Below are 23,144 nucleotides of genomic sequence, written 5' to 3'. Positions count from 1 at the left end.
GGAAAGTTCAAAATGATATTTCATGGTTCAATTATTCTGAATTTTGTTCTCTTTAAGCTGGTTTTGGGAAAAATTGTGCTAGTGTCTTACATTGATAAACATAGCTTTTAAGTCCCAATACTATTACTTAAACTTGTAATATAGGGTACTTTTGGTGTCAAACCCATATTTATATATATTTAGGGGGTATATTAGTGAAGAAAATCAATCTTGATATAACTGTGAAATAAAAATAAAAACTTAAAAAGACTAACAAGTAAATGAGAATTAGCATGAATTTAAATTCTGACAAAGATGAATTGATAAAAGTCATTTTACAAGTAAAACTGCCAGGTGTCTGTTTCCACATGTTCCAATTAAAAAATAATTGATGTCATATTAATAAAAATGTCAAAAACTGTTATATTTTGTAACAATTGTTTGGTTTTCTCTTAATTTTGTTGCTTAGTAAGCAGCCAATAGCAGTGTTTAATATGTAATATAAATACTATCTTACTAATTATAAACTTGACTGACAAGTTATTAAGACCTATAATGTGAAGAATAAATATTTCTCTGGTTGTTTATACAAGAATGATGTAGTGCATTCACTTTCCTATCCAGATGTAATATATTTTATAAACAAAGTGATCGTCCATTTATCATGCATGGTGTGAAGGAAAAGTTGTATAAAAGTTAGATTGGTCTGCAGATTATTTGTCATTTGCTATTTATTATCAATCTTCACGCTGAACCACAGACCCAGAAGCCCAGACTTGTAAAATTACTTTGGGCCTGTTAAAATCATCCCTACAGGCCAACAAAATCTAACAAAAATTTTCAAAAATTAAAATCTGGGGCTGAAGATTTAAAAGTTTATTGTGAAGACTGTATTATTGTCATTTGGAAAATTTTAACTATGTTTATAAGACTAAGTAAGGAGATTTCTTTTCTTTTCTTTTCACAATAGTTCTTGATGTTAGCACAGGTCTGACATGAAATGTCCTGTAAAATTATATATTCTGTCCTGTCAATTTTTGTTAATTTTGTAATACATTTCTAAGAAAAACTTGAAGAAGCATCAATTCAGTCCTGTAATTTACATGCTTAAAAAAAGGTAAGCGTTTTTCAAGTATGTAATAGTCTCTAAGGCCTAAATTAATATATTGTTTTTTTCCCAAATACCGAAACTGCCAAGCCAGGTGTGAGTTGGTAGGTGGGGAAATAATTTTATTTTTTTCCAAAAAGCTGGAACAATATTCATTGATAAGGCAAGCCTAAAATCAAAAAATGAATAAAATAATATTTGACTTAGTTTTGACAATCAATTTTTATGAGTCAGACTGTTTTTGCAGGGTCAGTGGGGATTGGGGAAACAAACGATATTTTATTTTAGGCCTAAAGAAATCCAACTAATATCTTTGCATTGACATTCTGCTTTAAACATATTAATGAAAGTGTATTGACTGTTTTAGTGTAATGTAATGATAAAATGTTAAATAATGTATGATACATGTATTCACCATGTAAATTATAAAACATCTTGTCACACCTGACTTATTAAAAAAAATACATGAATTGGTTTATATAAGTATATAGGTCATATATGTATCATACCTTTATTGACAGGTTTTTATACACCTGCTGAAAGCTATTGTCATACATGTGTCTTCTCATATTCAGACTTAAGGTCATTGCGTATAAATGTCTTCATGTTCAAGGTCATATGTAATTAGGATAAGTAAATGGGACAGGGGACTTTTAAAACTGGCTATGCTATGTTGGGTCTTGATCAATGTTCATTGTTGGAGAGCTTGCTATACAGAATTAATTGTAGTGTTGATTTGTTTGCAGGCAAAAATGGGTCTTGCTCATTGTTGTAAGCCAAAAGATGACATCTAAATTTTCCCCCAAGGATTATGAAAGATTTTGATTGGTTGGGGGAAATGCTTTTACTGGTGTAAAGATTGAACAGAAAAACAAGAAACTCTAAAATACTTTTACAAACCTTTCTTGGGTAATAAGAATTTCATAATAAATATTCATGACACATGCACACTCATCAGAATATGTTGCTAAAGCAGATCTTTACTGGGTAATGGAGTTGATGAGCATGAAAGATAATTATTTGAAATTTTAAAAGAATTGCTCATTCTCATGAATGAAATTGAGAATGGAAATGGGGAATGTGCCAAAGAGACGACAACCCGACAATAGAGCAGACAACAGCAAAAGGTCACCAAAAATAGTCTTTAGAAATTAATATATAGCATCACCACATAGTAAAATGTGCAATAAATGAAATTGTTGCAATTAAATTAAGGATTGTATTTTACTGGTGAATTTTTTAAATACCTCAAGACATCAGGATAATGATTCCTTTGATATCATTTATCTCTGTTAAAGGTTGTCCTTTTTGCACATATAAATTCCTTTCCTGATCTTATAACAGTGTCTTGACTGAAAAGAATATTACAAGGGCTGGAACATAAGTAAACAGTTAAGACATTTACTATTGCTACTTTTGTCATATCATCTTGGTCCTAATGTTAGAATTTAAAACATTTAAGCACAGTAAGAAGACAATATATCTACTTGTTGTTTTATTTTCAGACCACCAGCAACATTCTTGAAAAGCAAGAAAAGGAAACGAAATGGATCTTCAGATGGATCAGATGTTGAAATTAAAATTACACCGCCACCTTCACCTGAAAATGATGAAGATAGTGGTATACAGGTCAGTGATATTGTTTGCCTTAAAATAGTGGAGAATAAAGGCTTTTTCCCCTGGAGAAGAATCCCAATTTGAAAAAAAAATGGCTTAAAATTTTCCCAAATGTTGCAGTCTCAGTAGTAATTGTGCATGAATACAAACTGGAAAACACTCATTTACACAATATTTTGCATAAAAATGACTATATGTGCACATTTGAGGGTCTATTTATGTATCATCACTGAAAAAATGGGGTCTTATTTTAAAGCAGGGTTTGACTCTTGAAAATGGGTCTGTAAATTGAAGTTTCAGTCAAATTCAGGGTTTATTTTAAATTTCCCAATTTGATGAAAATGACACATATTTTCCCAATAAAAAAGGGTAGAGGTAGTTTTGAAAAAAGCCAACAATATCACTGCAGGTATAACTAATTTTTATGCTATGTCTAAGGTAGGAGAGGAGCAATTAGTTATCTAAAGTCCTGTTTGTCTGTTTATCCGTCCCATATTATGTTAAACTTTTTGGTTCATCATGGAAAATTATTAGTTTAGTTTAAACATATTTCTTTATAGTGGATTGGGAAACAAGTTTTGCAACTTATAGTAATCCCTTTCCACTTTGCGGGTGCGAGTGCTGCAGTGTAGCGGCATTAGCCTACTCTTTTTCGAAATCTACAAGGGTGTCTTTAACGTGCAAGAGATATGGCTCTCTCTTAACAATGGTCAGCCATTTATCGTCCCCTTCCGACGGACTATCATCGTTTCCTCAAGACCATACTCGCAGATGGTGTCAAGGGAGAGCCGAAAACTGAGTTCCTGAAATTTTCATCCCAAACGGGAATCGAACGAGGAACCTTTGTGTTAGTAGTCCGATGCACTAACCACTACACCACGGCTCTCTGGAAAATTATTACAGATGAATATTATAGATAACATGCCAAATAAAAATTTTCACTGTAATTTCATGGTTCAACTGAAATGAAAATGTGAAAGTGCAAGCTAGGAATTATGTATTATGTATTAGATACTTAAAGTATTGTGTTATTTATTATAAATTATTATTGCTGTTTTAAGCTGCCTTGTTGAGACAATAAGATGAGCAGTTTTAGATATACATAACTTTGTGACAAAATTGAAAACACAAGTAGAAATTAAGACATTAGAAAATGAATGTTAAAAGACCAATCAAGATTTGTGAGATTTCATAGAATGTTTTGATCTTTTGAAGAGCAATGCCATATCCATTTTCAGAAAAGAAGATCAGCTAGAAATACCAAGAGAAAGAAATATCTTGATGAAGTTGACCTGAACCTTTCAGATGATGATACTTTAGATGTAGATACTGAGGCGGCAGTTAGTGCTACTGTTAATGCCACAGGAGGAGCTGTAACTAAACCGGTACCGTTTCTGTCGTCTGTGGTAGGTGCATGCTGCATGTTTGTTGTCTAATTCACCGATTGATCTTTAAACATAAGATTAAAATATTCCCAATAAGGAGAGGGTTTTATGTGACATAAATTAAAGGCATTTTTGGCACTACTTTGTAATTCATTAAAAAGTATGCAAGAAATTAATAAACAAAATGCTATAGGACCTACAAGGTTACTTAATGATACGAGTACACAATTTTTAATTAATTTATTTATTAAAGAGAATGTTGTTATTCACTGCAACCTAGATGTTACCTTATAGAAAGAGCAGAAACTCAAAAAGATTAAAATGAAATTGGATTTTTTTACTATTTTTTTTAGAAATTTGTTTGTCTGTGCTTTTAAAGCTTTGAGATGACCTTGATTTCTGTCAGTTAAAAATGAAATTGCTGGCCAATGATATCATATCTATTTTGGGAATAAAGTATAAAATAGGTTTTGATTGACTAAAATTACCTTTTCCTTATCAAATGTTGAAATTTCAATTTATTAAGAGCTGAATTCTCGAAAGTTATTAATAGGTTGAGGAAATGTAAGTTGCTCTTCTAAGTTCAGATTTAGCAATTAGTATTATTGACTTTGTATGTGTAGCATATGATAAATCTTCTTATCTTATAGATCAAAATTGTAGAAATATTCATTTAAATTTCATCTCTACTTAGTACATGTGAATTGGAATTTTCGAAATTAACTTCTAATAATATATAAACATTCTGGTCATCATGTTTATGGTCAGTTTAGATGCAAATAGGTAAACTCAAATTTACAGTATTAAAAAAGTATTAACTTTAATTTTTGAACTAAAAATTATTGAAAATCTGTTAGGTTTGATCTTTGTTTTGAAGATTATCATTACCTCTACATTAAGTCAGTAGTCAAATAACACTTGCACATATGTATTTAGTTCAACACCAAGTCAGAATTATTTAACTATTTGATGTTGTTTAGATGTTGTAATAATTTGCATCCACATAACAAGTTAATGTTATCATATTGTAATGGCAAGAGAGTTGATATTGAAAGACAATTTTTTTTGGTGATTTTAGATGTCAGATTGAAGTGTTTAATATGATTATTTCCTAATCGTTGTGTGGGTCAATTTGACTTCGAATTAGATTTTTTTCATTCATGGACATTTAAAAATGTTTACTGTTATAGAGTAATACCCCTATACAAATGGAAAAAAATTGAAGAATTATTCATTTCCGTTCGCTAACTTGGGCCACGGTTTTTTAATTTGTTGGTTTACGGATTTTCTCCATGAAAAAGTCGGGTCGGTCGGTCGGGAAAAAAATAAAATAATATCTTTCAAGACAGAAGACTGATATGCAAAATAAATATATATTTCACCTTTCTAATAATATGTTTGTTATCCTATTTTGTCATCATTTTTTAAATTTTAGTTTAATGAAATATTATTGCTCAGTTGTAATAAAAATTGCATGACATTGCCTAATAATTTCCCGTAAAAAAGGCGGTGCACGGACAAAGACGTAATTAAATTTCATAAAGGAAGACAAATTCACATAGCTCTTAATCAATTCCAGAAAACTTGGTGAATAATGATCTTCAAGAACGAAAACTGATAAAGAAATAAATGTAAAAGCGTGGTAAGAAAATAATTTTCAACACACGCGTTAAAAACGTAATAGACTCGTCCACTGGAAAAAACGAGAATATCGGGTTAATCTGTTGTCACGCATTCCCGTTTTTATCCAAATGGACGAAAAAAAATTATTATCTATGAAACAAGAAAATTTTAAATGATCTGTTAATATTCAGTACTTTAACTTGATGTCCTGAACTTCCACCTGTCCACATTTGGACAAGTCTATTTCAATGAGAAGATGCATCTTACGGACTGTTGACAAATAAGAGAAACGAACTTATTGTGTAATTGGTTTTAAACACGGGTTTCGTTCCACAAAAATATTTGTCCAAACGACATGTCAAGGTCATTAATAATTGATTTATCTATTTTTAGAAACGTAAACTGGAAGTTTCATTTTTTCACAACAGAAAGTGTTATCAATTCTGTTAGTGATTAATGCATTTCATTTTATAAAAAAGGATAATTTATTTATTTTTCAGGGATAATGCATTTGTTAGGGTCGGCGGGAATGAAAAAGCATGAAAAGTCAATTTTATTTTTATTCTTGAAATAGGCAAAATCAGGTCTGTGGATCCGTAAACCAACAAATTAAAAAATCCTGGCCTTAGTTTAAGAATTTAAGAATTTCATTGCAAGTTTTCGAATAAACATTTGACTAGAATAGTAGTACATTTATTTTGAAATAGAAAAAAAACATGACTAATATGTTATATTTATTCCAGGAGACAACTGTTGCTGTACCTCTAGAAGAAGAATCAATGGTTGTTGAGAAAATTCTTGGCGCGAGGATGAGAAAGCTTGATAAAGATGTAAATACTATTTTGTTTTAAAGACTTTTGTGTTATTTGGGCTGTTCCAGAAAATACTATGTCCCTGCAGGGACGGCACTTTATTTAAACTCCCATCACCCATAGAAAAAAAAAATTAGAACAACACTCCATTTGTATTTTGCTATTTCAAATACAACAACCCACATAAAATTTTAAAAAAGCCTTCCTTTGGGGGGGGGCATACAATTATTTGGAACAGGCCTTAATTAGCTATCTTTTTATTCTTGTGAATTTCATAAAATGTAGCTGCTATTGAAATAACAGATACTGTTAACGAAATCATTCTATCAAATTCTTTATTCCAAGTTTCAGTCATTTCAAGGAATTTTGCAGTGATTTATTTTGGGTGATTTCAATTTTTCTGATGTATTTATATTAGGGAACATCAAAGTTTTAAAACAAACAAGTTCCTTTACAGTCAAAACAGAAATTATCCAATTGTTTGACTAAACCAAAGAAACAAACTTTGTAGTTTTATTAAATGGAATGTTGAACTTACACCACTATAGAAATTTGTATTCAGATATTCAGCTGCCTTAATTTTTGTAAACAAAAACACCAAATTCTGATACTTATGCTTGTAAACAATGGTAAATTAAAATTTTATTTTAGATTGATGTGGTCAATGATGATGAAGAAGCTCGACCAGAGGAAGAGGTGGAAGAATACTTTGTCAAATACAAAAACTTGTATGTCATTTTAAATTTAAAGTTTTGATTGTAAACTGATGGAATAGGAACAATTTTGATTTTTTTTTAATAAGTCTCTTACCAGAAATACATTACTGCTTCTGTAAAGATTTGCATGTCAAATGATAAGGTTCAATTGTGGATTCATTAATTTGTGGGATACCTATTTTCAAGGGTTGAGGTTAACCAAGATTTATAGTTCAATGAAGGGGGAATTGTATAGTGGATTGTATGCAGAATTTATAAAATCTAATGTCCTAGAAAAAAACTTTTTTACTCAATCCATGAAAAAATTAATGAGTCCACAGTACACTTCTTTAATTTTAACATATGTATGCAAGTAAAAAACAATAAATCAGTAAAAATTTTAAAACTGACTACCCTGCTACTCTAGCCAAGTTGTTGTCTCAAAAAAAAAAATTATGAGGAATTTTGTTTCTGAATAATATGATACTCAAAATTCATGTAATTGTTTGAAATTTTCAGTTTTGAGAATTGGTTTATTTGTAATTTCAGCTCATACTTGCATTGTGAATGGAAAACAATAACAGAACTAGAAAGAGACAAAAGAATTCACATGAAACTGAAAAGATTCAGGGCTAAAAGGGAGCATTTGGATCTTTTTGAAACGGTAAATTTTATTAAAAGTTTTAACTACTTCACTTCTTTCACTGAAACTTGTTATACTTAAGTGCTTGAGCCTTGAGGTCATAGGCTAGATTAAGACAAGGCTAAACAAAAGACTTTAGAATTGATAGTTTGATATTTTTAACTGACTGAGATGCATTTAGAAGGAAATCAAAGGACTACTGATATTGTATTTAGAACAGTTTGTCCAGGTATGATGACTTATCTCCCTTTAGACTGCACCTTTTGAGCTAACCCTAAATAAGTCAACTTTTTATGTTTGACTAGTAGAGACATGGTTATTTACATGATCTTTTGTATACTGTTAAAAAATTACACTCTAGGCATTAAAAACATTCAGCAATTAATTATAAAAGTGTTGTAGCTGTTTTGTCAATACAGGGTGCATGTGAAAAAAGGTAAAAATTTAAATTCTTCTGCAAATCGTTGTTTCCTATATAGTGTATAAATGAGCAACACATATTATCCCCAACCCTTATCTCCTTGTGGCTAACAGAAAGTGGTGGTAGTGGAATTAATCCTTTTCTGCAGGCAGTTCTAGTTTGTTTTTGTACGAGTGCAGGAATTATGTACTTTAAATATGCAGGATGCATTTGACTATGAAAAGACCCTCAGTTTTAAAAAAAAAAAAGGAAATATGACATGATCCCCAATGAGACAACTGTCCACCAATGTTCAAATGAAGTGGATGTAAGCAATTATTTGTTATGTAGAAATTTCTGTATGAATGTAAAGTTACAATGAAATATTACACATATTTCAGGTGGATGAGGATGAATTATTCAATCCAGATTATGTAGAGGTTGACCGTGTTATGGAAATCTCTGTAACGTCTGATCCAGTAACGGAGGAAGAGGTGACTCACTTCCTTGTAAAATGGCGAGGTCTGCCGTATGAGGACAGTACGTGGGAACTACAGCAAGATGTTGATCCAGAAAAAGTTAAATTGTTTTATAAATTCAGAGATCCTCCACCTGAGGAAGACCGAGAGGTAAATATATTGTTTTCAATCTTGTTTAATCTTGACATGGTAGGCCTGACGATTTATTATGTTTTATGATAAATGAGAACTATCACATAAAGAGTCGGATTGGTGCATAATATATTGTTTTCAATCTGGTTTAATCTTGACATGATCTGCCTGAGGATTTATTATGTTTTATGAATTGTGAGAACTTCCACATAAAGACCTGGACTGGTGTATAATCCCAGCTTAGTAGGTTAGAAAAATTTGTTAATCCTTTCACTGATGATTTCAAATCTGTCAAGACTGTACTTCTTAATATTTATGAATGCAAAGTATATATTTTTCATCCAAAAACATTGTCAAAATAACTATTGTTGTTGTTTGTACTCAGATGAAATACAAATAGCCATACCATTTGTTGAAAATGAAAAAAATGTGGATTGGAGATATGAATCCAGTGTTCTCAAGCATTTTTATAGGCTTTTGGCTGATTGCAGACATGATTTTCTTCCGCTTTAAAGTGGAATTCTGCTTTTGTCTTGTCCGATTCCGATTTTTTATTGAACTTTCTGTTTTTTTTTTTGTCAGATCCGTTTTTTACACAAGTCTGCTCCGTTTCCGGTTTAATATTTTACTTCAATCTGTAAAAAGCGATATGATTGGTTAAAATATAATAATGAGATACAATCTTTAGTTTGAATAAGTTTTTTGGCAATTTTTACACCAAAAGTAAAGAAATCTAAAATCATTTTATGTGAGAATAAGTTTGCAACAGAAGCAAAAATGTCTGATGTAAATAGAACAAAACCTGTTAATTTTTATTTCACACATAATTATCTTTACCATCAAGGAATGTGAGGAATGTATATATAAATTTGTGTGTTGTTGGGTTGTTGTTTCATCAAATTCATCCCATTTGTTTTTGCATTATTTATATTAAATAAGAATACATTTTGATATTTAGGTTCCTGCTAGACCTAGCAGAGATGAATGGGTACAAATTCCAGAAACTAAAACCTACAAAGGAGGTAACACTTTGAGGGAATATCAATTGGAAGGTGTAAATTGGTTGACATTCAACTGGTATAAACAGTAAGTTTACTGACAAATATTCAATTATTTCTTCAAGGATGGAAATTCTTTAAAATATAGTGTTTAAGAGATGTCATGATATAGAAAAGAAATGAAAAATTTGGTTTCTGAATATTATGTATGAGGTGTTGATTATTTATTTGACATATGCTATTCTTTTGTATATTGTTATCTGGTTCAAGCTGCAAGGTTCTAATTCAGTCAACCAAGAATGGAATGAATGTTTGGTGATGAATTTTATTAAAGATAAATCGATTTGGATAAAAACGGATCCAATTAATTAATGTGATTTTCATGTCCTTTTTTGATAGTTTGTTTTTCCCTATTTCAAAGTGCTTTCTCCTGGCACTTTGTATAAATATCATTGAAACTGCCCATATGAGAAATGCATTAAAAATTGTTTATAAATGTGTTTTTCAGTCAAAACTGTATATTAGCTGACGAGATGGGTCTGGGTAAGACCATCCAGAGTATAACATTCCTACATGAGATTGTGGAATATGGAATAAAGGGACCATTTCTAGTGGTTGTACCACTGTCAACTCTGGGTAACTGGCAGAGAGAATTCGAGACTTGGACTGATATGAATGCTATTGTATATCATGGAAGGTAAGTTGTTTAAACAACAGTATTTGACAGCAGTAATGGAGTATCAGAGGGGGGGAAGTTACAGGATTATTGTAAAAATATTTTTTGGAAGAGATTAATTTATGTTTTCCTGCAAAAGTTCTAAGAAGACCTATGGAAAACATTGACTGATTTTTATCCTTTATTTTTTTCTTAATAATTCTGGAAAAAAGGGCAATAACTCCTCCTAACAAGGCCGTATAAATTGTCTCAGATTCCAGGATTTTGCATCTCATTTTTCAAAATTTTCTTGCAGGGGAAGTTCAGGAAAAATAAAATTGATTCACTGAATGTTAACTTTTATCTAAAAAAAAAACCAATATATTTTCAAAACTCAAATGAACATTTGAGGTACTCAGATTGTAGGAAATTGCATCTTATTGTGTAAATTTTTCTTGGTAGTCCTGTGGACTACATATCAACTAATGTTAGTGTCCAACCCTGATTGATTCAAATTTTAAAATGATAACTTTGTGAACTGTTCAGAATTTTAATCATATAAGTTAAACGTCATGTTGCATGAACTAGAGAAGGAGAAAATGCTGAATGCCCTAAAAAAATGATCAACAACATGTTCAAGTTTGCCAAAAGGCCCTTATGAATATAAGAATAATTTGTAATGACATTACCATGATTACAAAAACTGAAAAGGTCAACATAATGAGGACAGTAACTGTAGACCGCAGCAATATGTGAATCAAGAAAAAGTATTTCAAGAGCATTCCAAAAACATTACAGCTAATTTCCTAATGCTTGTAAAGTAAAACTTTGGTTGGCTTGCTTGCTTTTTTGTATAAACGTTTACTCAAGCTTTGTAATCAAGATGGACATCTTCAAACAATTTATACAGGCATAATTAAACCTGTATATATATTATATTTAAATTTAATTACAATTTACAAACAAAGCAAGCAAGCTAACCAAAGTCTTGCTTTACATGCATTAGGTAATTAACTTTATAACGTTTTATTTCTGATTGTTTGAAGAAGAGAATTTTTGGTCTTCATTATTCAAATATTTCTTGTAAAACACAGAAATAATTAAAAAAATTTATGTCAGAGATAGATTTTATAAAACATTATATTTCCATTTTCAGTAACACCAGTAAATTTATGTTACAAGAATATGAAATGTTTTACAAAGATGAAGAAAGACAAAGAATACCAGACTTGACTAAATTCACTGTGTTAGTTACAACATTTGAGATTATTATATCTGACTGTGAATTATTAAGTTCTATAGACTGGCGATGTTTAATTATTGACGAAGCACACAGGCTGAAAAATAAAAAGTGTAAATTAATGGAAGGATTAAGATATGTGGATTGTGTAAGTACTTAGCAGTGCAAAACTGTGCAAAATATATTAGAAAAAGAACTGTATATTAGATTAATCTTGTAATGTTTTACTCTATGTTTTATAGACCTTTTTACGGCTTGAGTAGTGATACAGAAAATTTTATTGGTAGATGTTATAATTATCAGGACAGAAAGTAAAAGTTCTCTTGAAGATAAGTGTGGACACCGGATCTATTTTAATCAGATAGAAAAAAAATCAACATCAAGGAATTGGAAAAATCAATAGAACTTTTATTTTTTCAATTGATATTTACAGGGTGGTGAATAATATATTCTTTCTTATCTTTCAGGAACATCGAGTGTTACTGACAGGAACTCCCCTACAAAACAATGTTGAGGAATTATTCAGTTTACTCAACTTTCTAGAACCTGAACAATTTAATTCTTCACAAACATTCTTAGCAGAGTTTGGCAATTTAAGAACTGATGATCAAGTCGACAAGTTAAAAGCACTTCTGAAACCTATGATGCTTAGGCGATTAAAAGAAGATGTAGAAACCTCTCTAGCAGCAAAGGAAGAAACAATTATTGAAGTGGAATTGACTAACATACAAAAGAAATATTATCGTGCTATTCTTGAAAGGAATTTTACGTTTTTGTCTAAAGGTTCGACTACCTCTGCTAATGTACCAAATCTTCTAAATACAATGATGGAGTTGAGGAAGTGTTGTAATCATCCCTATCTAGTCAAAGGTTGGTAAAATTTCATCCTAGATCTAGCAAACAAACCACATAAAATATTACAACAGCTGCATCATGTTTGTAAATCCAAACAGGACTCATGAATATTGTCTTTATTTATTAACCCTTTCGCCGATGAGTCCCGGTTTACCGGGATTCACGCTTCAGACAGCTGACGATGAGTCCCGTTTTACCGGGATCGGAATACCTCTTTTATATTTCCCGCTCAAAACAGTGCAAACATGAGTTATCTTTCTTTGATGAATACCCGGATGAAAGTGTAAACATGACGCTTCCGTTTGTTGAAAACCGTGTCAAAATCAGACGAAATTTACGGAATTTACGAGAATTTGAAATGAGGGAACATTTTTTTGAAAGAATATGGAAGAATTGAAGCCAAGCTAGTATACTTTTTTGACATAAAATGTAGTTTTATGTACAAAACACTTGAATTGGACATCGTTCAGTGTGAGGAAATTGTACAGCCTCATAAAATTTTTCAAAATTTTGCTGTTTTGGGTTAAAAAATTACGATTTGGGGTCTTAGAGCAGAATTTTGAGAATTTCACCCGGATAATGCCGAAAATTTGAAAATTTGAATATTTTATGAAGAATAAATTATCAAAACATGAACAAAACTGTGAACATGGTGTTAGTGAATGAAATAAATACACAAATAACTACAAACAAGTTTTTATTGACATTTATTGTGAAGATCTCCAACTTGAGTAATAGTAGCCAGGGAAGCCATCGTCTCAGAGTAGCTTCTGTCTGGGCAGCAATCGGTGAAAGGGTTAAAGTTTGAAATGTGAGTTTGAAAATACAAAATGCAACAGTGTTTTGTTTAATGCATCAAAAACCAGTCTAAACCAAACCCTGCAAAAGCTGGAAAAAATTCTGTGTAAACTGAATTGTTGTGTCGAAATTTCAGTGAATAACTTCAGTAGAATAAAAAAAAAGTTATGTGAACAAAATCTGAAGTCATAAAAAGGTAAGGTTAAGACAGGGTGGTGGAGGGGGTATTAAATGTTACCCTTGTATGTCTCTCATATACATATGTCTTAGTTTCAGTTCTCAAACTTTAGTTTGCCTCAAATAAATGTTATGACAACATAGATCATGTTCTAATTTTGGTGGAGTCATTTTTATTGTTCTCAAGTTATGCCCCTTTAGTAATGGAAAAAAATTGCTGAATTTTCATTTCTGTTCTCTTACTTAAGTTTGCCTCAACCAAATGTTATGAAACTTAAACGCAATGCTTATTACCACAAAACACAGATCAAGTTCAAATTTTTATGCATCACTTTATCGTTCTCAAGTTATCTCCCTTTATATCATTATTTGCAAGTGGTGCATAATCTGAATCCCATGGAAACATTCTCTATTTATATGGTATTGAATATATACTGATACTAAAAGTTTGGAAGGCAGCCAGCTCTGTCTCATTATTGCTCAGAGAGGAGTTAAAAAAGTTTTCAGTAGCCATCATGTTTTAGTCGACATTATTATAGAAGTTTCAAAATATAACTTTACATGCTCTATACACCACCAGACAGGTGAATATCTTGAAAGAAGCTGATTTCTTGTGTCAAAGTTCTGTTCTTAATATCAAATTTTGAATACTACAGGTGCTGAAGACATGATCATAAGGGAAACTAAAGAAAAGGAAAATAAACCAGAATTGGATATGTTTGATATACATAGATTAATGGTGCAATCCTCTGGAAAACTTGTACTAATGGACAAACTTTTACCAAAGCTTAAACAAGGTGGACATAAAGTGCTGATATTCTCTCAAATGATAAAAGTGCTAGATATTTTAGAGGATTATTTGATTCAAAGAAGGTAAATGCTCTGATTCTTATCAAATTAATAGTAGGATCTGATGTTTGCTGTAGAATGCTACTACGGTAGCAATAAAAAGCTCAAAAGACAAATCGTGTTTGAGCATTACACTTCTTTCAATAGACAACGATTACATCTTCCTTGATTGTAGATGATAAAAATAGATTCTTGTTGGCCTTGACAGTAGTTTTTTAGTCCCTAACCGACTAACTTGAAGGGGACTAGGTTTGCAATTCATCTGTCCAAATGGCTGTCTGTCAGTGCAGTTGTCAGTCCAGCAAATCAGTTTTCCACACTTAAGTTCTTTATGATTGATGAGAATGATTTGACATTTTATATATAGTTTAAAGTGAACATTAACCATTGAATTTTGTTACAATCTGGTGATTATTTTGCAGAGTCTTTAAGTTAGCATTTTTAACCGGATTTTTGTGACAAAAATGTCGGTTATTGATTTGGGGATGTACGGCGGGCGGGCGGGCGGGCGGGCGGGCGGTTGTCCGTGCATTAACTCATGAACCGTTTAACCGAAGCTTTTAAAATTTTAATATGTTGTTACTGACAACTAAATGAAGGTCAAGTTCAATAATGGCGATTTTTACTTTTACCGTTCAGGAGTTATGGTTCTTGAAAGATTGAAAAATGGAGTTTCAAGTCGTGTACGTGCATAAACTCATGAACCGTTCAACCAAAGCTTTTAAAATTTTAATATGTTGTTACTGACAACTAAATGAAGGTCAAGTTCAATAATGGCGAGTTTGACTTTTACCGTTCAGGAGTTATGGTTCTTGAAAGATTAAAAAATGGAGTTTCCAGTCATGTCCATGCATTAACTCAGGAACCGTTCAACCAAAGCTTTTAAAATTTTAATATGTTGTTACTGACAACTAAATGAAGGTCAAGTTCAATAATGGCGATTTTGATTTTTACCGTTCAGGAGTTATGGTTCTTGAAAGATTGAAAAATGGTGTTTCGAGTCGTGTCCGTGCATTTTCTCATGAACCATTCAACCAAAGCTTTTGAAATTTATATATGTTGTTACTGATGACAAAATAGAGGTCAAGTTCAATAATGACGATTTTGACTTTTACCGTTCAGGAGTTATGGTTCTTGAAAGATCGTAAAATGGCGTTTCCATTCACGTTGTTGCATTTACTCATGAACCATTCAATCTAAGCTTTTCAAATTTTAATATGTTGATACTGATGACAAAATGGAGGTCAAATTTGATATTGACGATTTTAACTTCACATTCATCAGTAATGGTTCTTGTGATATTGCCAGGACACAAATAAATGTTAATAAATCCGGTTTGCTGTCGTTGTGACAGCCTCTTGTGTTTCAGTACAATGAATTTTTAACTGGTAAGGGACTATGTATTGCCATGCTATACTCTAGAATACTTGTTAATTCGAGGTTTTATGCAAACAAAACCCTAATGCTACTGACTTAATACCTATTTCTTCTTCCAGGGTTATAACAACTTTTATAGTTAAAACAACATACTCAGAGAGGTTAACATTCTTTAGATCCATCTGGCGAATGTCATGTGTCTTAATTATAATAAGTTATACTTAGAAGTTACAATGTTATTTGTATTTGAACCATCAAACTTGAAAAACCTGTTTTATAAAGTTTACATAAGTTGTGCATAGCATATAAATGTTGTGTGAAAAAAAGATCAACTTGCTCATTTAATATGAACAAAGGAAGATAACTCAAATTCAAAATATATATATAGATTGCTAAAATAAGTTTGTGTCATTGCTAAATGTCACATTGCCAAATAAAAACAATCTTTATCCTTCATTACTCACAAGCTGTTTGTTTTTCTAGTTTTCTTCAATATTTGAGACTTATAATCGAAAAGGTAGTTACAAAATCAGTAGAAGTCAAAATAAAAAATGTAAACGCAAATTGTTGCTGACAATGATAACATTCTTTTGTAGGTATTTATATGAAAGATTAGATGGTAGAATTACTGGTATAATGAGACAGGAAGCCATTGACAGATTCTCTAAGCCTGATTCAGATAGATTTGTATTCTTACTATGTACAAGAGCTGGTGGTTTAGGTATTAATCTGACTGCAGCCGATACTGTTATTATCTATGACTCGGACTGGAACCCACAGAATGACTTGCAGGTATATCTTTTGAACAGGGAACCCAAACTTCTATATCAGTTTTTATTTTAACCAAAAATGTTTTGTTCCGAAAAATGCTTGTATGAAGTTACTAGGAACGTTTGGATGTAAGAATAAAATGACATATTTAGTTACTTATTTTATATGGTAATTGACCAGAAATAAAGACATGAATGATCAAGTCATTGTTTTAAAATTAGTTTGTTACAGTCAGAATTGTATTATGATCTTGTTTTTATAGGCCCAAGCTAGATGTCACAGAATTGGACAGAGCAAAGCTGTGAAGGTGTACAGATTAATCACCAGGAATTCCTACGAGAGAGAAATGTTTGACAGAGCTTCTCTCAAGTTGGGTTTAGACAAGGCTGTATTGCAATCTATGGGAGGAGATAAGGCTGCCAATCCTGTAAGTTTGAACTGGACTTTATTGATTGGGTAAACGTTTTTTTTTTAATATGTTTGTTAAAGACCATTCAACTTCTGCTCTGATGACATTGTTAATGTGAAAAAGTCAGTAGTAGCAAATTGTTTTAAAAGTCGTAGTGTCAATAACTATTGATATTCAGACTCCAAAATTTCAACTAAATAGTTTGTGTTATAAAAGTAAGATGACAGAAAAGATTATTAATATCATGAATATAATGATGAAATTGATGATCTTTATTTTTGTTTTTAGAGGGAACAGTTAACAAAAAAAGAAATAGAAGAACTATTGAGAAAAGGAGCTTATGGTGCTTTAATGGATGATGACAAAGCTGGAGACGATTTCTGTGAGGAAGATATCGACCAGATTCTACAGAGGAGAACCCAGGTTATACAGATAGAATCAGAAGGCAAAGGATCCACTTTCTCCAAAGTAAGATAATGTTAATTGTAGTCAATGAGATATGCAGATTTTCAGTCTGGTTGTGATTAATATACTATGTGATAAGGGTTTTGCTTTTAGTGGTATTCTAAAATGAAATGTATAAAGTTAGTTCTGAAATAGTCCTTAGATAATTTTATGTGCAAACTTATCTCACATTATTGAAGAGAGTTGAATTGTTTTATAATGCCCGATTTATTATTCAATTGTAATGCCAAATTAAGAGTTTTGACCCCAATTGCACAGTCCACTGAACATAAGTAATGATAATGCGATTAGTGCATCCGTGTACTATGGACACAATCTGGTTTAAATTAAAAAAATATATAACTATATGTGTTTTAATAGGCAAGTTTTACCATGAGTGAGAACAGAGATGACATTGACATCAATGATCCAAACTTCTGGCAAAAATGGGCAAAGAAGGCAGATGTGAATGCAGATGAGGACAAGGTATTGTATTTATACAAGACGATGTGGTATCAGTGCCAATGAGACAACTCTCTATCCAAGTCTAAATTTGTTAAAGTAAACCATTATAGGTCAAAGTACAATCTTCAACACAGAGCCTTTGCTCACACCGAACAGCAAGCTATGAAAGGTCCCCAAAAATGATGTTAAACCATTCCTAAAAATCAACGGTCTAATCTATATATATATACATATAAAAACCGAGAAACAAGAAACACTAACCACATCAACAAACAACAACTACTGAACATCAGATTCCTGACTCTATCATACAGTGATGATTTCCTATGTTTGTGAAATTAAAAAGACAAATTCATATGCCAGACTTTTGATCATTTACAGAATCGTCTTGAGGTTGCATATTTTTTAACTTTTAAATATTAGTTTCAGACATATCAACTATCTGTCCATTGTTATATTTTTTAATTACAATACATTGATGTAATACTAAAAAAGAAAACCTTGTATTTTCTATTTTCTTCAGAATGAGCTGATAGTTGAGGTGCCAAGACAGAGGAAACAAACTGCTCGTTACGGAAATGATGAGGCAGCCCTGGAAATGTCTGAATTAGAATCCTCGTCAGATGATGAAGAGGGAGGAGGAAATGATGAAGATGGTGAAGGAAAGGGGCGTGGTAGAGGAAAGAAGGGCAAGAAAGGTCGGCGTGGTAGGGGCAGAGATTCAGATGATGATTTTGATGCTCGTGGTGCAGCAGGAGAGATGTATTCAAGATCAGATTGTTTCAAAGTGGAGAAGAATCTCTTAGTTTATGGGTATGTATAAACTTAATTCTAAGTCTGTACAATTGTGGTGCATGTTTGTATTTAATTGTATACACATAAATTAAAGTCAAGAATTTAATGTATTTTTGCTTTGAAGCATTTATAGTGCACCTAGTATTCAAACAACTTTAGTACTTTTCTGAGATGAGGTAAAGGGCCTTTCCCCTTGAGGGTAAGATAAGCCTCAATCAGCATATCATTTTCCATAAGATAGATGTATTGATATATATATAACACCAAATGCATGATTTGTCTTTATATTTTCATTCTCATTGAGTTTTATTTTTTAGATGGGGAAGATGGACAGATATTGTTAGTCATGGCAGGTTCAAGAGAATACTAGCAGCTAAGGATGTTGAAACAATTGCAAGAGCTTTGGTAAGAATTAAACTAAGGTGTACCGTAGAAAACATTATATGAATTCAAAAATTATGAATAGTACCTTTCGTACCTTTGTACCAATGTAAACACTTGGTTTTGCAGACTTATTGTTCAAAAGATATGATAGCCGGTACTGTCATGTAAACAGATAAATTGCAGTTGTCTGCCAAGAAATAAACATTTATTAGTGACTGATATTTAATTATATCTAGTTTTACAATAATTACTTTTCATGTCACTTTGACGGAAAATTGTCAACTTCAAATTTTTCTCTATAATGTATTCACATAAAATAATCTATAGGTCAGGTGCAATAATCTATTAGGTAAAATATTGAATTAAACAGGTTTGTCTGGCAAATATTGCAGTTTTTGGAAACTTCCTGTAACAAATATTACGTGCAGAAATTGTCTACATTTACATAAGATACTATAATTATTTGAACAAAATTTGTTTGTAATCATTAAGCAGTATATAATGTACATAATGCAATATTAAACTGTGAGATTTTTTTCAGCTTATGTATTCATTGAAAGTTTACAAAGGAGATGAGAAGATCAAAGAATTTATATGGGATTTAATATCTCCTGCAAATGATGGTTCCTTGAAGAATCATTCAGGTACATTGTATTCTCTTGTGTGTCAGTTACTTTAGTAGAATGTTATATGAGTTTCTTGCTGATGTAGACCATATTTATTGAATATCTATTTAACTATTAGGTTTTGTACAAGTGAAAAGATGAATAAATTCAAACTACAAAAACTGCTTCAGTTCTATGAATTAGAAATACAAGATACAGTACACCATAGATTTGCTTTGTGATGTTGCATTTTAAAGATTAAAGTAATGAATCAAAGCACTTGCAAATCATTTTTTTTTAATTTTTTTAATTTCAAATAATGAGTGCTTCAATATAAAGTATTATAAATTTAAGTAGTGATATGTTTTAATTTTATTTGTAAGGTTTATCTGCACCAGTTCCTAGAGGAAGAAAAGGTAAAAATAAACCAACAAAGAAAGAGAAGGAGTCAGAACATGAAATAGAAATGGCTAAATATCACATTGATCCTGAGTCTGTTCTGAAAGACACTGGTTACAAAAGACATCTGCATCGCCATGCTAACAAGTAAGTCGGTGCCTTACTGAAAGTGACAAATAATATATGTATACTTTTGACTGTATACATAATTGATAATGAACTAATTTCATAAGGGCTTTTCCAGAAAAAAAAATGTATGGGGGGGGGGGGGGAGGGGTTGGAAGGCAGTTTTTGTCAGCACCCGCCACCCAGACAGTTGTAAATAAGAATTATAGTGTGAAAAATTATTAATATAATGTGCCTTCCAACCCCCACCCCCACTCCACCCCCCCAATACATTTTTTTCTGGAATAGACCTAATATGATCTTACAGATTTCTTTCTTGAAAAAAAAGTTACATTGACAAAAACAATCACACTATGTTGGAGAGTTGTCTTATTGGCAATCATAACACATCTTATTTTGGTACAAGATTATTTTTTCATGAACAAGAAACTAGATTTGAAGACAGCTTTGAAGTTGCTAAAACAGACAGTAGCTCAGCCAAAGATGGACAAATGATAATGCTTCTGAAGATGTGACCTGTTAGTATGGCATATATGCGAAAAAAGGAAAAGAAATATGCATTCTAAGTTGTTTCTATCTTCAAAGCCCACATGTATGTTTGGAAATTAATTGTAACCTATATTTATTTACAGAGTATTATTGAGAGTTAGGCTTCTGTATTACCTTAGAGAAGAAATCATTGGTCATGCTGCAGACAAAATAAACAAAGGACTTGATGTCAGGTAAAGATTTTATTCGAAAAAATTAAATCTGAAAATAATTTATTTTAAACTTTCATATCAGAAAATTTTGCAATGCTTTTATTAGCTCACCTGGCCCGAAGGGCCAAGTGAGCTTTTCCCATCACTTTGCGTCCGGCGTCCGTCGTCGTCCGTCGTCCGTCGTCTGTCGTCCGTCGTCCGTCGTCGTTGTTAACTTTTACAAAAATCTTCTCCTCTGAAACTACTGGGCCAAATTAAACCAAACTTGGCCACTATCATTATTGGGGTATCTAGTTTAAAAAATGTGTCCGGTGACCCGGCCAACTAACCAAGATGGCCGCCATGGCTAAAAATAGAACATAGGGGTAAAATGCAGTTTTTGGCTTATAACTCAAAAACCAAAGCATTTAGAGCAAATCTGACATGGGGTAAAATTGTTAATCAGGTCAAGATCTATCTGCCCTGAAATTTTCAGATGAATCAGACAACCCATTGTTGGGTTGCTGCCCCTAAATTGGTAATTTTAAGGAAATTTTACTGTTTTTGGTTATTATCTTGAATATTATTATAGATAGAAATAAACTGTGAACAGCAATAATGTTCAACAAAGTAAGATTTGCAAAAAAGTTACCATGACCGAAATGGTCAGTTGACCCCTGTAGGAGTTATTGCCCTTTTTCGTCCATTTTTAACCATTTTTCGAAAATCTTAGTAATCTTTTACAAAAATCTTCTCCTCTGAAACTTTTCGGCCAAATTAATCCAAACTTGGTCACAATCATCTTTGGGGTATCTAGTTTAAAAAATGTGTCCGGTGACCCTGCCATCGAACTAAGATGGACGCCAGAGCTAAAAATAGAACATAGGGGTGAATTGAAGATTTTGACTTATAACTCTGAAACCAAGGCATTTAGAGTAAATCTGACATGGGGTAATAGTGTTAATCAAGTGAAAATCTAGCTGCCCTGAAATTTTCAGACGAATAAAACAACTGGTTGTTGGGTTGCTGCCCCTGAATTAGCAATTTAAAGGAAATTTTGCCGTTTTTTGGTTATTATCTTGAATATTATTATAGATAGAGATAAACTGAAAACAGCAATAATGTTTAGCAAAGTAAGATCTACAAATAAGTCAACATGACCAAAACTGTCAGTTGACCCCTTGAGGAGTTATTGCACTTTAGAGTCAATTTTTAACAATTTTTCTTAACTTTTTTTTTATAGTTTACAAAAATCTCCTCTGAAACTAGTATGACAAATTTAACCAAATTGTTCACTATCATCATAAGGGTATTTAGTTTAAAAAATGTGTCCGATGACCCAGCCAACCAACCAAGATATACGCCATTGCTAACAAAAGAACATAGGGGTAAAATGAAGATTTTGGCTTATAACTCTGAAACCAAAGCATTTAGAGCAAATCTGATATGGGTTAATATTGTTTATCAGGTCAAGATTTATCTGCCCTAAAACTTTCAGATGAATTGGACAACAATTGTTGTTGGATTGCTGCTGCCGAAATTAATCAACAACACGAGATCTAAAACTTAATAAATATTGTTCAAAATATCAATTATCTATTAAAAGATGTTTTTGGTCATTAAAAAAATAAAGTTCTTCATTTTATCAAGGATTTGTACAGTTAGTTTAACTATACAAATCCTTGATAATGATTTTATAGTTTCTTAGATGTTTAGGAAAATATTTTTTCAATGTACAGTAATAGTGTCCCTTGTTCTCACTTTTCTGGGATAAATCTAATATAAAGTATTGGTATTGAATTATTATTTAAGAAATATTTGAACCATACCATTTACTTTACAAAAATGAAGACTATATATTTTCAGTGTAATGAGTTTTAGTTAATTGTACTTTGTTGTTTAAAAGTTTCTTTGTGGTAATAAGATAAAGCAAACAGAAACTCTTCAATGAAAAGTTAGAATATTCCTTTTCCCTGTTTTTGCAGTCTGTAGGTGAGTTTGCATAAGTTTAAAAATATAATGGGGACCCACAAAGTGCTTAGTATTTTTGATATAATATCATATATAGATACATAGGATTAATATAATTAAATGAAGAATCTGATTAGTTAGCATTCTAAATTTAGAATGTAAAATTAAAGTGTAAAATAAAAATGACCACATGAAAGTCATGAAAGGGAAGAATACATTACAGATAAAGGACAGCAAATAATATTAACCTGATTGAAATAGCTTAATTATTAT

General features: G+C 31.6%; 1 protein-coding gene across 13 annotated transcripts in view; it reads left to right on the top strand.

The window, feature by feature from the left end:
* The window catches only part of LOC143080310 (chromodomain-helicase-DNA-binding protein 8-like), a 54,543-nt gene that overhangs the window by 7,862 nt on the left and 23,537 nt on the right, over positions 1–23,144 (top strand). For 12 of the 13 annotated variants that reach the window (XM_076256077.1, XM_076256080.1, XM_076256084.1 and 9 more), the window contains exons 4-23: positions 2,593–2,716; positions 3,943–4,110; positions 6,456–6,542; positions 7,176–7,252; positions 7,769–7,883; positions 8,664–8,891; positions 9,832–9,959; positions 10,380–10,568; positions 11,683–11,914; positions 12,234–12,636; positions 14,253–14,469; positions 16,419–16,614; positions 16,856–17,020; positions 17,291–17,470; positions 17,828–17,932; positions 18,435–18,724; positions 19,024–19,111; positions 19,632–19,734; positions 20,079–20,241; positions 20,853–20,942. In XM_076256077.1, the coding sequence (XP_076112192.1) occupies positions 2,593–2,716; positions 3,943–4,110; positions 6,456–6,542; positions 7,176–7,252; positions 7,769–7,883; positions 8,664–8,891; positions 9,832–9,959; positions 10,380–10,568; positions 11,683–11,914; positions 12,234–12,636; positions 14,253–14,469; positions 16,419–16,614; positions 16,856–17,020; positions 17,291–17,470; positions 17,828–17,932; positions 18,435–18,724; positions 19,024–19,111; positions 19,632–19,734; positions 20,079–20,241; positions 20,853–20,942 (3,348 nt within the window). The remainder of the gene's footprint in view (positions 1–2,592; positions 2,717–3,942; positions 4,111–6,455; positions 6,543–7,175; positions 7,253–7,768; positions 7,884–8,663; positions 8,892–9,831; positions 9,960–10,379; positions 10,569–11,682; positions 11,915–12,233; positions 12,637–14,252; positions 14,470–16,418; positions 16,615–16,855; positions 17,021–17,290; positions 17,471–17,827; positions 17,933–18,434; positions 18,725–19,023; positions 19,112–19,631; positions 19,735–20,078; positions 20,242–20,852; positions 20,943–23,144) is intronic. The other variant, XM_076256081.1, reaches the window with a different exon arrangement.

The sequence above is a fragment of the Mytilus galloprovincialis genome, chromosome 6, assembly GCF_965363235.1.
Source record: "Mytilus galloprovincialis chromosome 6, xbMytGall1.hap1.1, whole genome shotgun sequence".
In the NCBI taxonomy this organism is placed as follows: Eukaryota; Metazoa; Mollusca; class Bivalvia; order Mytilida; family Mytilidae; genus Mytilus; species Mytilus galloprovincialis.
Note: the sequence above shows the minus strand (reverse complement) of the source record. Positions and strands in the feature narration are given on the sequence as shown.